The sequence below is a fragment of the Manis pentadactyla genome, chromosome 1, assembly GCF_030020395.1.
Source record: "Manis pentadactyla isolate mManPen7 chromosome 1, mManPen7.hap1, whole genome shotgun sequence".
Classification (NCBI taxonomy): Eukaryota; Metazoa; Chordata; class Mammalia; order Pholidota; family Manidae; genus Manis; species Manis pentadactyla.
Window position 1 is genome coordinate 113,054,639 of NC_080019.1, and position 16,205 is coordinate 113,070,843.

The window sequence follows — 16,205 nt, forward strand, 5'->3', positions numbered from 1 at the left end:
TGTCACATATTCAAGACCTGAAAACATAACCTGTTTTTACTGTTCCTCTGAACACATTTTTCCCATTTTTTTCCTTTCCTTTTACCTCTTCTATCCCAATTTCTCTTCCTCCTCTTCATGATAGAATATTGTTTTTCTGGATCCTCACCATGTATAAACATACTCCCATCTGCTTTCTGTTTAAGAAACTTTTAAGTGATAAGTTTCTTCAGTTTCTAATTAATCTCAGCCTCTGTTTTTACTTTTAAGCCTGTCAATATTTCATGTTTATTGCCTCTATTCCTACTCTGTTTTTGTATTAATTAAATCTATATTTCACACTCTTCTATGTCCTTTCATTTCCTTACTATCCAAGAAATTACTCTTATGAAGATGTACCAGGTGACCTCTTTATCACCAAACTTAAAAGATGAAAATTCTTGAGGGTATATAGTTTTTTTTAAGTCAAAAGTTAATTTATTTTATCCATCCCTACTACCTAATCTTAATTCTAAAGAATCCTCCATGACTGATAGGTCTGTTTCTATTCCGATCATGTTTTGAGTGTTATTTCTATGTGACTTCTGATGTATTTTGTATCATATTTTTTCTATACCTCATTTCCATTATTCTTCCTGACCTAAAAGTTTTTTATTAAGTTGTATAGGTAAGTGACATCTCTATATCCACTTTATAATTACAATTCAACATTTGCTATAGATAAGTCACAGAGCAAAGATAATGTCACATAGCAAAGATAAAGTGTTTTATCTCTTATTTTCAGTTTCACCATTTGCTAGCTCTATGACTGGGTAAGTTATTTAACCTTACTCTTCCTTAGTTTTCTCTTCTCTAAAATATACATAGTAATAGTGTCTACCTCTTGGAATTGTTGAGAGGATTAAAAAGTTAGGACATTTGGCAGTGCTTGGAATGTAGTGCATGCTTTACAATTATTGGCTTTTATTATTATTTCACATAGTAGAATTATTACATCTAAGGTTGTGTTTATCTTTACTGTTCCCAAAAATATGAACTTGAAGGTATAGTTTCTCACTTTTCTTTATTTCTTGGTCAAATAATTTTTTTCCAAATTTAACACCAGCTTCCTTTTTGTATATTGATCTTTTTATTCTGCAATCTTGCTGAACTCATTTATTACTTATTAACTTTAGTAGTTTTTAGTGATTAGTTAGATTTTCCACATACAAGGTTATATTATCTCCAAATGAAGATAGTTTTACCTTTTCCAATCTGAATACCTTTTATTCCTTTTTTTGTTACCTGATTATCCTGTCTAGAATCTTCTGTGTACCATTGAATAAACATGGCAACAGCAGACATTTTTCTTTTATTCCTGAACTTAGTTTAGGGGGAAAGCATTCAGTCTTTCTCCATTAAGTATAATGCTAGTTAAAGATTTTTTGTAGATGCATTTTATCAGGTTGAGGAACTGTCTTCCTATCCCTAATTTATTGAGTATTTTTATCATTAAACCCTGTTGGGTTTTGTCATTTACTTTTTCCGCATCTATGGAGATAATCATTTTATTAATAAAATAATGGACAAGTACCATTTTTTTTTATTATGGTGGGTTTTCATTGATTTTTATACAAACAAATCTTGCATTCCAGGGATAGATCTAACATGTTTGTGGTATACAATCCTTTTTATATATTTCTGGATTTGGTTTATGTCTATTTTCATAATGGATGTTCATCTATAGTTGTTTTCTTACAATACCTACCTCCCTTTTTAAATGGCTTACTTCTCTAATCATCATTACAATAATCAAATCCTCACCATAACCCTAGTTGTGTCAGTACTTGACTATTTCATTCTTCTGTTTGTGGACCTACCTGCAGTTAGGGTTTATTTTCCAGAATTAGTCCTGAAGAGTAATAAAATTGTTTGTCTGACTTCTTAAAATATTTTCTCTTCTAATCATTTTTCTCTTTCACTGAGTTTGTTTCTTGCCTTCAGTTTGTTTCCTCTGCTTTAGAAGCTTCTCACCTCTGACTACTTCTGTTGCTGTCATTTTGTTTTCCTGTTCCCAGTTCTGTACCAATTCTCCTCAGCCAGATACTCTTTCACATTCTAGATGAGTAAGCATCCCTTCCACCCTTGCTGAAAGATCATTCTTGAGTCATACTACTTAAAAACCCCGTATTTGGGATATAGAAAAGAAATACTGATACACATTTTCAGTCAACTGTACAGATGAAATGTACCTAAAGGTGCCACAAATTTCAAAGTGTATATACATCTGAAATATTTTGTGCTACCCTGCTTTGTTTCCATGGCATGTTTAATTATTCCAGTGTGCTTTGTATTGTAAGAATCTCAGCATCAGTATATCAGTTAATAAGTAAACTTGACCTCAAGAGACAGAGGACAAGGTTTTTTTGTTCAACAAAGGACCATGAACATAAAGGTTTGTTTTGTTTTTTATCTCTAGGTGGAGTATGTGTTTACAGATAAAACTGGTACACTGACAGAAAATGAGATGCAGTTTCGGGAATGTTCAATTAATGGCATAAAATACCAAGAAATCAATGGTAGACTTGTATCTGAAGGACCAACACCAGACTCTTCAGAAGGAAACTTATCTTATCTTAATAGTTTATATCATCTTAACAACTTATCCCATCTTACAACCAGTTCCTCTTTTAGAACAAGTCCTGAAAATGAAACTGAACTAGTAAGCAACTTTTAAATTAATAAATAGGTATTTCATTTGAAACAGTTCTTTTTGTTAGTTGATAGGCTGTAGGAGAAAAAGTTAGGTGTTAGTGAGGCAAGGAATATGTATTTGGCATGTATATCCTTTGATTCAACACTGAGAATTTGTAGACCATAAACTAGTCTAACTTGTCACTTAATATGTGTCTGCTTTAGTTCTCTGGGTATTTAAATAGGACTAAGTTAAGGAAAGCTCTTAACTGCCTTTAAGCAGACAAGTCTTTGCTGATAAATAGAGCTTAAATTTACTTAATACTTTTTAAGACCTCCCTTCTACAAAAGAGTTTTCACTTTTACTTGCAATTTGATTATGCCTCCTATAAAAATGATGAAGGGTCATAAGCCAATATGACATTTTATTCTTCGGAGTTAGAAGCAGCAAGCTGTTTCTCAGGCAGTTCAAAATTGCAGCACTCTTCTAGATCTGAGATTACTAAACTGTTAACTGTACTTGGCGTTTTTAGAATTCTGTTTCTGATTTCCTAAATATTCTTTGGGGAATAGTATTTTTATTGACCATTAATTGTGTTTCTACAGATTAAAGAACACGATCTCTTCTTTAAAGCAGTCAGTCTCTGTCACACTGTACAGATTAGCAATGTACAAACTGACGGCCTTGGTGATGGTCCCTGGCAATCCAATCTTGCGCCCTCCCAGTTGGAATACTATGCATCTTCACCAGATGAAAAGGCTCTAGTGGAAGCTGCTGCAAGGTAGTTTTAGTCTAATTTCCAAATCTTCAGAAAAATACTTTTCTTTTAAATAAAAATAAGAAAATACTACAGAATTATTGTGAATTGTCAGACAAATTCAAAAACACATAGAGGTAGAAGTAGACTTTATATTTTAAATAAGAATTTGAAAATGTAAATTTTGTGGTCAAGCTTGAATTGAGTCATATTTTAAGAACTATCTTTAAAAATCCTGTTACTATGAAATATAAATAATACATCTTGTGAGAAATACTTGTGTATGTATTGTTTTGGACCTGCCTGATCCTTTAAGTTCTCAAAAATAATGCTATATTCAAAGGAAATATTTTTAAATACATCAAGTTAAGTTATAATAACATTGTGAAATATGAAATATCATCCCTTAAATTTACATTTCTTTCTCCTTTTAATCCCTAGAATTGGCATTGTTTTTATTGGCAGTTCTGAAGAAACTATGGAAGTTAAAATACTTGGAAAACTGGAACGGTATTTTTTTTCTGTATTTTAATTTTCTATATATTAATTATTTAGTATAGAACAGGAGTTGATAAAAATCTATGGCCCACAGGTATAAAAGGCCTACAGCAAACTACATTGCATTTTTAAATGGTCATTTTTTTAAAAAGAAGAAAAGTATGCAACAGAGATCATACATGGCCTACAAAGCCTAAATATTTACTCTCTGGCCCATTACAGAAATAGTTTCTTGACCCCTGCTCTAGAATGATGTCAGAATTACACTGTATCTCATCACAGTAATAACAATATTCTGCTCTGAATCTTTCCATTGTATTTTGGTTTAGTGGTTCTTGAATTTACTTATGTGTTTATTTTTATATAGTCCTGAGGTAATGAGTTTTATAAATTTCTACTTATTAAATAAAGAAAAACTTATATTTCCTATAATTTTATCTTTCATACTTTGAGAAAGCTGTCTTATTTCCAGTGTTTTCCATTTTATAAATTAGTCTATTGCTATTATATTTATACCTTTCATGGTTTTTATCAATTCTGATCATATCTCAACTCCAGCTGTGCTTTTCCAAACTAAAGAGCTTATTCTTTGACTCCTTTCACATGGGAGCTGATCTAGCTTATTTCTTCAACTTATAAACCATCATTCCACTCAGTATTTTTCTTTGAGATGTACAAAGCATTCCATATGTACATTTCAATATAAATTCACCTTTAAGACTTTTCCAGCCACACCTGAACCACCCATACAAATTGTTTTATAGCTCCCTGTGGAAGCGTTTGTTCCCCTACCTGCACATACATACACTGTCCCAGGTTCAGAATCACTGCTTTCATGACCTTGTGTTACTAATGTGAGTGTATTTCTCAGGTATATCTTGGCAGAAAAAAGTTAGAGTCAATCACCTTTTTTAACAATGAAAAACATGGATCTGGATTCAAATCATTGCTCTGCCACTCAAAGACTTACTTGACTTTAGGCAAGTTACTTAATCTTGTTTCAGTTTAATAGTCCTCAAATGTAAAATGAGTAAGACCTACTTCCTTTGGGTATTAGATAACATAAGGTATGTAAAGTACATGGCATTTGGTAAGTATTCAATAAATGTCAGTTCCTTCTATTTCTGTCTTGTGTTGTTATTAATGACTCATACATAACCCATCATCTTGAAAATGTAGTTAAGAATAATTTTTTTTCCAAACTAACCATTTTATCTTTCATAGTATTCTTTCCAGATATTCACATAACATTATTCAAGTACTAAAGTTTTTGTCTTTCTTATTTCCTCTCTTCCTTAGGTACAAACTGCTTCATGTTCTTGAATTTGATTCAGATCGTAGGAGAATGAGTGTAATTGTTCAGGCACCCTCAGGTAACCAATCTAAACTTTTATGAGTTTTTATTTATCAAATATTAAGATAACTTGATAACTCATTTTTCTTTTTAGGTGAGAAGTTTTTGTTTGTTAAAGGAGCTGAATCATCAGTTCTTCCGAAATGTATAGGTGGAGAAATAGAAAAAACCAGAGTTCATGTAGATGAATTTGCTTTGGTGAGTGTAAATTTCAGTGATACATCTGTACTTTTTCTACACACACACACACACACACACACACACGTGAAAGATTTGGGGCCTCATTTTTCCATTAATAATCCATCAAAAAATACAGAAATTGAGCAGTTCTGTTACACTGTATGTTGGCTCCACATGCTCTAGTTATAAATTGGCATTGAACATTGTAATATATGTCTTCTCTTTGAACCTATTACAGTCAGGGCATTTCTGGCTAAAAGGACCATTCAAATTACTATTTTTAAAAGGGAGTTTACTAAAAGAATATAGGGGAATCCCAAGGATGTGAAGAAACTGGAACTCTCACACATTGCTGGTAGGAATAAAGATAGTACAAACACTTTAGAAAATCGTTCAGTAGTTCCTCATACAACACAGAGTAATAATAGGTTTACTTTATGGCCTCACAGTTCCACCCCCAGGTATAAACCCAAGAGAATTGAAAACCTATGTCCACACAATGTGTACAAAATTGTTCTTAGCAGCATTATCCCTAATAGCCAGAAAATAGAAACACCCAGAAGTCCATCAACTGATGAATGGATTAAACAGTGTGTCATATCCATATAATAGAATGTTATTTAGCCATTAAAATAAATGAAATTCTTATATATGGTACATGAATGAACCTTAAAAGATTATGCCTAGTGAAAGAAGCTAGTCACAAAAGGTCACATATTCCACTTACATGAAATATCCAGAATAAGCAGATTCATAAAAATGGAAAGCAGATTAGTGGTTGCCAGGGTCTACAGGAAGGAGGGAAAAGAACTGACAGCTAATGGATATGGGATTCCTTTTGGGGGTGATGAAATTATTCTGGAATTAGATAGTAGTAATGATTGCACAATTCTGTGAATGCACTAAAAACCACTGAATTGTACTCTTTAAAGGCATGAATTTTATGATAATATAAATTACGTCTCAATAAAAGAATGTAGGAGGATCTTAGAAAAGCAAGTGCTACAATTCATGTGAACAGGAAATTTATTAAGCAGGTCTCTCTCAGTCTTTGGACCTAATAATTTCTCATTTCTGTATTTTTGTAAATGTATACTCCATACTTATCTCCACTCACCTGCCTCCTTTACTTAGAGTTTCTTTTCTCCCATTACTTTTTCCTATTTGTTTATGACCTAGTTAATCTACCACACTGTAACATCCATGAGAACAAAGACATTGTTTACTTCACTATCATTTTAATATCCAGAACAACTCCGGCACATAGTTGGCACTCGATAAATATTTGTTGTAGAATGAATGAATGAATTTGATATGTTAATAACTCTCATGGTCCCTTAACAGTTTTAATGAGAAAGTTATTTACAAGTGACAGTCATTTGTAAATCAAGGAATTCCATTTAGAAATCTGCTAAATAGTGTCATTTGGTATTTTAAAATATACCCTTTGCAAGTTCTGCTATTAGAACATTTATTTGGGGTTTTTCTGAGGAAAATATATAGTGAAAAAATTAACTTTTATAAGCTTTAGACTTAGATTACCAACTTTGAAATGTTAATACCAAAGGAAAATTTGAACCCCATAGAATAACATATCACATATATATTCCTAGTTTTTATGTAATTCCAATTCACCAGCGGAGATATGATGTAATCTAAAATCATCCCTTCATTGACTCTATAAAGTATTATTTGTTTGATAATGGTCACCTTACAGACTTCTTTATTTGAAATATGAATTTGTCATACTATGATTTATGGTTCCTTTTCCTTAAAAAAAAATTGTTACAAAGTAGATAAAAATGGATTTGTAATGGTTAAAACAGGAGACTAGAACCTGGAGCTGCCTCTGTCTTGACAATCCTGAAGGTAGCATTATAGCTAACCCTAACTTTCTGGCTTTCCGGAAGAATAATTTTATAACCATAGATAAGCGAGTCTTTATGATCCTATCTAGGTTCTACAATTCAATAACTTTTATTATTTTGAGCAACTTTTTAAGAATTCATCAGAAAATCAAAGAGCAATGAAAATATGTGTCCCATAACTCGGATCCTTAGGTCTTTGTGGCACTTCATTTATTTCCTACCACTAAATGGTAGTACTTTTTAAATTATTTATAATTGATTTTTGGTAAGGGATTCTCAGTCAACTTCATGACTTCTTGATTCCACATGAACTGTTTGTGTTAAATTTTTGTCTTTTATTTTTTTGTTTTAGAAAGGGCTAAGAACTCTGTGTATGGCCTATAGACAATTAACATCTAAAGAGTATGAGGAAATAGATAAACGCTTATTTGAAGCTAGGACTGCCTTGCAGCAACGGGAAGAGAAATTGGCAGATGTCTTCCAGTTCACAGAGAAAGAACTAATGTTACTTGGAGCTACAGCAGTAGAGGACAGGTAAGTATCAGATAAATAAGTAATGTGATTTTTCTCTTGTAAGAATTTTTCTGGCCTAGTATTTCTTAATTTATGGCAAAAATTCCACTTACTAACATTCTGTAATAATACATTTAAGACCAAAATAGAATTAAAGCCTTAATTTTTTGTTCTACCAAGATATCTGAAATAGTTGAAAGAATTCAGCTATGTGTAGTTTTGCTTATAGGCTTAAATTTTTTAAATACTCCTCAGTGTGCCATACAAAGACTTTAAGCACTTGCTTAATTTTCTAGTCTCAACCTCCCACCACTGCCTGCTTCAAAAGTACCAAACTATCTGTAGTTCTCTGAATAACAACTATAGTTAAAACTGTTTTATTTTGTGCTTTTTTTCCCTTGACAAAGCTGTGCCTTCTGTCTGGGTCATTCTTCCCTTGTGATTTGTGAATATCTATTCATAAAGTATAGTTCACATATTACCCCCATTCCAGTAAGTCCTTTCCTGACTCCTAACAGGATTAAAATTCTTTTTGTGAAGTCTGCTTGTTTTCTAGTTAGTTCTTTATTGTCCGTATTATAGTATATTATAATTATTTGTTTAGAGACTTTCTTTTCTGTTAGCTGTGAATTTCTAAGGTCCACTTACTCTTTGTTCCCCAACATCTATCTCAATGTGTATTTCAGTTTCTCAAATAAATTGAATTATAATTAAGCCTGTTATGTTTTATTCTGCTGCTAGATCTAAGGCTGTTTACATTTTTCTAAATATGGGTTTTCTTTACTTCTCAGTTGTCCTCATGAGATTTTTGAGGATCACCTGAGGTTGTGTAGTACCTTATTATCCACAGTCTGATTTTTGACCTATTGTATGAGAGATTTACTTATCAAAAAAAATTTAAAAATCTAATTTGAAATTTAAGTCTTTCTAATAAAATAGGAGTTTATGAAGACCATATTCTTAATTTGGTTCTATAAAAATAAAGTTTGAAGATACACTCTTAAAATATGCAGTTGTAGTTTTATGTTAACCAGATGATCACTAATTTGATTATTCCTGTTTCTTTCCTTATGGGAAAAAAAATCTTCAGTTGTATTACTACACTGTAATATTCCTGTGTCAAGGAGTCCAGAATTTACCTAACTTGTATTATGTGGTTTATACTTAAAATAGTCAAAAGAATATTCTCTACTACTAAATTTTGTTTCTTTTATTTTCAGACTACAAGATAAAGTTCGAGAAACTATTGAAGCATTGAGGATGGCTGGTATCAAAGTATGGGTTCTTACTGGAGATAAACATGAAACAGCTGTTAGTGTGAGTTTATCATGTGGACATTTTCACAGAACTATGAATATCCTTGAACTTACAAACCAGAAATCAGACAGTGAATGTGCTGAGAAATTGAGGCAACTTGCCAGAAGGTAAGAATATACTTATCTGGATCATGGAGTTCAGAGGTCAGCAAACTGCCCCATGTGCCAAATATAGCTCACTCCCTTCCTGTAGCATCATTTCGAAAAGGCCATGATGTCAAAATAATTTTTTCATTTTTTTGATAGGTAAAAGGAATCCAAAAAGACTATTTCATGATACACAAATTATATGAAATTCAAATTTTGAATTCTGTAAATAAAGTTTTATGTGAACACAGCCACATTCATTCGTTTAAATATCAGTAAAGGCCTTTGCATTACAGTACAGTTGAGTAGTTGCAACACAGACCTTATGAAGCACTTTTGTCATTTTTCACTGATGCTTGATACACGCAACACCAATCACAGTAACAGCTATAACTTGGTAGTGCTATATATATATATATGTGTGTGTGTGTGAGTGTATATCTATATAGTCATGACATTTTACTGCATTTTTCAGTATTTACCTATCACATCCAAACAAGAAAAGAAAGGGAATTTTAATCACACTTTAAAATAAGAATGGAGAGGGCAGAGCCAACATGGCGCCGTGAGTAGGACAGTGGGAATCTCCTCCCAAAAACATATATACTTTTGAAAATACAACAAACACAACTAGCCCTAAAAGAGAGACCAGAAGACGCAGGACAGTGGCCAGACTGCAGCTACACCAGCGAGAACCCAGCGCCTGGTGAAAGGGGTAAGATACAAGCCCCGGCCCGGCGGGACCCGAGCACCCATCCCCCCAGTTCCCGGCGGGAGAAGAATAGGCAGAGCGGGAGGGAGACGGAGCCCAGGACTGCCGAACACCCAGCCCCCGCCATCCGGGCCAGAGCGTAGACACAGTACGTGCCCAGGGGGCCCTGGATACTGGGGGAACAGGGAGTAAGACCTCTGAGCGGGTGCTGAAGCTGATGCCCCTGTGACAAAGAAAAACGGGGGCTTTTTGAAAGTCTTAAAGGGACAGGGACTTAACAGCTTGACGGAAACAACCCAGGTCACAGTACAGCAGCTGGAAATTACAGGGAAAACCGGGTGCACTAACCCCCTGGGCAACAGCTCTGAGACCCCTCACGGAGGCAAACAGTCAAGCAGCCCCCCCATCCATTACCCCACCCGGCGCTGCGAAAGCAGAGAAGCAGCCTGAGACAAATTCCGCCCACAGAAAGGGAAATTTCTCCCTTCCGGCCAGGCAAGACACAAAGACCCACTCTACACGCAATTACCCAACACAAGCCACTAGGGGTCGCAGTTGTCCCAGTAAAGAAAGGCCAGTAGCAAGTGAAAATTTTGGCCCTCCCAGCTGACAGTCAATAGCACATGTCAACATGAAAAGGCAAAAAAATATGATCCAGACAAGACTAACCCAGACAGCTTCGGCATCTGCTACATCGTCCCCTGAGAAGGAATCTGGGGAGATAGATTTAGCCAGTCTTCCTGAAAAAGAATTCAAAACAAAAGTCATAACCATGCTGATGGACTTGCAGAGAAATATGCAAGAACTAAGGAAGGAGAATTCAGAAATAAAACAAGCTCTGGAAGGACTTCAAAACAGAATGGACGAGATGCAAGAGACCATTAATGGACGAGAAAACAGAGAACAGGAACGCAGAGAAGCTGATGCAGAGAGAGATAAAAGGATCTCCAGGAATGAAAGAATTTTAAGAGAGCTGAGTGACCAATTGAAAAGGAACAATATAAGAATTATAGGTATTCCAGAAGAAGTAGAGAGAGAAAAGGGGATAGAAAATGTCTTTGAAGAAATAATTGCTGAAAATTTCCCCAAACTAGGGGAAGAAATGGCCTCTCAGACCACAGAGGTACACAGAACTCCCATGACAAGGGATCCAAGGAGGGCAACACCAAGACACATAATAATTAAAATGGCAAAGATCAAAGACAAGGACAAAGTATTAAAGGCAGCCAGAGAGAGAAAAAAGGTCACCTACAAAGGAAAACCCATCAGGCTATCATCAGACTTCTCAACAGAAACCCTACAGGCCAGAAGAGAATGGCATGATATACTTAATGCAATGAAACAGAAGGGCCTCGAACCAAGACTACTGTATCCAGCACGAATATCATTTAAATATGAAGGAGGGATTAAACAATTCCCAGACAAGCAAAAGTTGAGGGAATTTGCCTCCCACAAACCACCTCTGCAGGGCATCCTACAGGGACTGCTCTAGATGGGAGCACTCCTAAAAAGAGCACACAACAAAACACCCAACATATGAAAAAGGGAGGAGGAGGAATAAGAAGGGAGAGAAATAAAGAATCATCAGACTGTGTTTATAATAGCTCAACAAGCGAGTTAAGTTAGACAGTAAGATAGTAAAGAAGCTAACCCTAAACCTTTGGTAACCACAAACTTAAAGCCTGCAATGGCAATAAATTCATACCTTACAATAATCACCCTAAATATAAATGGACTGAATGCACCAATCAAAAGACACAGAGTAATAGAATGGATAAAAAAGCAAGATCCATCCATATGCTGCTTACAAGAGACTCACCTCAAACCCAAAGACGCGCACAGACTTAAAGTCAAGGGATGGAAAAAGATATTTCAAGCAAACAACAGAGAGAAGAAAGCAGGTGTTGCAATTCTGGTATCAGACAAAACAGACTTCAAAATAAAGAAAGTAACAAAAGACAAAGAAGGACATTACATAATGATAAAGGGCTCAGTCCATCAAGAGGATATAACCATTATAAATATATATGCACCCAATACAGGAGCACCAACATACCTGAAACAAATTTTAATAGAACTAAAGGAGGAAATAGAATGCAATGCATTCATTCTAGGAGACTTCAACACACCACTCACTCCAAAGGACAGATCCACCAGACAGAAAATAAGTAAGGACACAGAGGCACTGAACAACACACTAGAACAGATGGACCTAATAGACATCTACAGAACTCTACATCCAAAAGCAACAGGATACACATTCTTCTCAAGTGCACATGGAACATTCTCCAGAATAGACCACATACTAGGACACAAAAAGAGCCTCAGTAAATTCCAAAAGATTGAAATCCTACCAACCAACTTTTCAGACCACAAAGGCATTAAACTAGAAATAAACTGTTCAAAGAAAGCAAAAAGGCTCACAAACACATGGAGGCTAAACAACACGCTCCTAAATAATCAATGGATCAATGACCAAATCAAAATGGAGATCCAGCAATATATGGAAACAAATGACAACAACAACACTAAGCCCCAACTTCTGTGGGACACAGCAAAAGCAGTCTTAAGAGGAAAGTATATAGCAATCCAAGCATATTTAAAAAAGGAAGAGCAATCCCAAATGAACGGTCTAATGTCACAACTATCGAAATTGGAAAAAGAAGAACAAATGAGGCCTAAGGTCAGCAGAAGGAGGGACATAATAAAGATCAGAGAAGAAATAAATAAAATTGAGAAGAATAAAACAATAGCAAAAATCAATGAAACCAAGAGCTGGTGCTTCGAGAAAATAAACAAAATAGATAAGCCTCTAGCCAGACTTATTAAGAGGAAAAGAGAGTCAACACAAATCAACAGTATCAGAAACGAGAAAGGAAAAATCACGCTGGACCCCGCAAAAATACAAAGAATTATTAGAGACTACTATGAAAACCTATATGCTAACAAGCTGGGAAACCTAGGAGAAATGGACAACTTCCTAGAAAAATACAACCTTCCAAGACTGACCCAGAAAGAAACAGAAAATCTAAACAGACCAATTACCAGCAACGAAATTAAAGCGGTAATCAAAAACCTACCAAAGAACAAAACCCCCGGGCCAGATGGATTTACCTTGGAATTTTATCAGACATACAGGGAAGATATAATACCCATTCTCCTTAAAGTTTTCCAAGAAATAGAAGAGGAGGGGATACTCCCAAACTCATTCTATGAAGCTAACATCACCCTAATACCAAAACCAGGCAAAGACACCACCAAAAAAGAAAACTACAGACCAATATCCCTGATGAACGTAGACGCAAAAATACTCAACAAAATTTTAGCAAACCGAATTCAAAAATACATCAAAACCATCGTACACCATGACCAAGTGGGATTCATCCCAGGGATGCAAGGATGGCACAACATTCGAAAGTCCATCAATATCATCCACCACTTCAACAAAAAGAAAGACAAAAACCACATGATCATCTCCATAGATGCTGAAAAACCATTTGACAAAGTTCAACATCCATTCATGATAAAAACTCTCAGCAAAATGGGAATAGAGGGCAAGTACCTCAACATAATAAAGGCCATCTATGAAAAACCCACAGCCAACATTATATTGAATAGCGAGAAACTGAAAGCATTTCCTCTGAGATCGGGAACTAGACAGGGATGCCCACTCTCCCCACTATTATTTAACATAGTACTGGAGGTCCTAGCCACGGCAATCAGACAAAACAAAAAAATACAAGGAATCCAGATTGGCAAAGAAGAAGTCAAACTGTCACTATTTGCAGATGACATGATACTGTACATAAAAAACCCTAAAGACTCCACCCCAGAACTACTAGAACTGATATCGGAATACAGCAAAGTTGCAGGATACAAAATCAACACACAGAAATCTGTGGCTTTCCTATATACCAACAATGAACCAACAGAAAGAGAAATCAGGAAAACAACTCCATTCACAATTGCATCAAAAAAAATAAAATACCTAGGAATAAACCTAACCAAAGAAGTGAAAGACTTATATTCTGAAAACTACAAGTCACTCTTAAATTAAAGGGGACACTAACAGATGGAAACGCATCCCATGCTCATGGCTAGGAAGAATTGATATCGTCAAAATGGCCATCCTGCCCAAAGCAATATACAGATTTGATGCAATCCCTATGAAACTACCAGCAACATTCTTCAATGAACTGGAACAAATAATTCAAAAATTCATATGGAACCACCAAAGACCCCGAATAGCCAAAGCAATCCTGAGAAAGAAGAATAAAGTAGGGGGGATCTCACTCCCCAACTTCAAGCTCTATTATAAAGCCATAGTAATCAAGACAATTTGGTACTGGCACAAGAACAGAGCCACAGACGAATGGAACAGACTAGACAATCCAGACATTAACCCAGACATATGTGGTCAATTAATATTTGATAAAGGAGCCATGGACATACAATGGCGAAATGACAGTCTCTTCAACAGATGGTGCTGGCAAAACTGGACAGCTACATGTAGGAGAATGAAACTGGACCATTGTTTAACCCCATATACCAAAGTAAACTCAAAATGGATCAAAGACCTGAATGTAAGTCACGAAACCATTAAACTCTTGGAAGAAAACATAGGCACAAACCTCTTAGACATAAATATGAGTGACCTCTTCTTGAACATATCTCCCCGGGCAAGGAAAACAACAGCAAAAATGAACAAGTGGGACTATATTAAGCTGAAAAGCTTCTGTACAGCAAAAGACACCATCAATAAAACAAAAAGGAACCCTACAGTATGGGCGAATATATTTGAAAATGACACATCCGATAAAGGCTTGACGTCCAGAATATATAAAGAGCTCACACACCTCAACAAACAAAAAACAAATAACCCAATTAAAAAATGGGCAGAGGAACTGAACAGACGGTTCTCCAAAAAAGAAATACAGATGGCCAACAGACACATGAAAAGATGCTCCACATCACTAATTATCAGAGAAATGCAAATTAAAACTACAATGAGGTATCACCTCACACCAGTAAGGATGGCTGCCATCCAAAAGACAAACAACAACAAATGTTGGCGAGGCTGTGGAGAAAGGGGAACCCTCCTACACTGCTGGTGGGAATGTAAACTTGTTCAACCATTGTGGAAAGCAGTATGGAGGTACATCAAAATGCTCAAAACAGACATACCATTTGACCCAGGAATTGCACTCCTAGGAATTTACCCTAAGAATGCAGCAATCAAGTATGAGAAAGACCAATGTACCCCTATGTTTATCGCAGCACTATTTACAATAGCCAAGAATTGGAAGCAACCTAAATGTCCATCGATAGATGAATGGATAAAGAAGATGTGGTACATATACACAATGGAATACTACTCAGCCATAAGAAAAGGACAAATCCAACCATTTGCAGCAACATGGATGGAGCTGGAGGGTATTATGCTCAGTGAAACAAGCCAAGCAGAGAAAGAGAAATACCAAATGATTTCACTCATCTGTGGAATGTAAGAACAAAGGAAAAACTGAAGGAACAAAACAGCAACAGAATCACAGAACTCAAGAATGGACTAACAGGTACCAAAGGGAAAGGGACTGGGGAGGATGGGTGGGTAGGGAGGGATAAGGGGGGGAGAAGTAGGGGGGTATTAAGATTAGCATCCATAGCGGGGTGGGAGAAAGGGGAGGGCTGTACAACACAGAGAAGACAAGTAGTGATTCTACAACAGGTTGCTACGCTGATGGACAGTGACTGTAAAGGAGTATATAGGGGGGACCTGGTATAGGGGAGAGCCTAGTAAACAAAGTATTCGTCATGTAAGTGTAGATTAATGATTAAAAAAAAAAAAAAAGCAGTTCCTATGTGGTGACCTCTAATGAGTTCTACACAATGATATAAAGGGCATATAAAAGTGTAGGCAAAGGGTCCGTTTGTGTTTATACAGAGGATCAAAGCCTAATTTGGCTACCCCGAAAATGAACTAAGATACGATATGAAAAAGAACTTCCAACATCTGCACTCTCTGGAAGACTCATGACAGAAGCTGATCAGCAAAAAAAAAAAACTCCAGCAAAGATCCACGCACTGTCACAGGTGTAGATGCACTCATCCCACCAGTTCCTGGACTTGCCATGGGAATGATGAAGGAGATATCTAAGCTGGCCTGTGCATACAGTAAAACAAAAAATTGGACTGGATCTATACTGTTGGAACTCAACCAAGAATTAGGAGAAGTGCAAATTGTAGCACTCCAAAATCTTACAACCACAG

At 35.7% G+C, this 16,205-nt stretch overlaps 1 protein-coding gene across 7 annotated transcripts in view; it reads left to right on the top strand.

The window, feature by feature from the left end:
- ATP11B (ATPase phospholipid transporting 11B (putative)) overlaps positions 1-16,205 on the top strand; it is a 164,937-nt gene that overhangs the window by 76,830 nt on the left and 71,902 nt on the right. For all 7 annotated transcript variants that reach the window (XM_057500345.1, XM_057500354.1, XM_036926688.2 and 4 more), the window contains 7 exons: positions 2,438-2,680; positions 3,259-3,434; positions 3,852-3,920; positions 5,208-5,281; positions 5,357-5,460; positions 7,663-7,844; positions 9,044-9,247. In XM_057500345.1, coding sequence (XP_057356328.1) covers positions 2,438-2,680; positions 3,259-3,434; positions 3,852-3,920; positions 5,208-5,281; positions 5,357-5,460; positions 7,663-7,844; positions 9,044-9,247 — 1,052 coding nt within the window. The remainder of the gene's footprint in view (positions 1-2,437; positions 2,681-3,258; positions 3,435-3,851; positions 3,921-5,207; positions 5,282-5,356; positions 5,461-7,662; positions 7,845-9,043; positions 9,248-16,205) is intronic.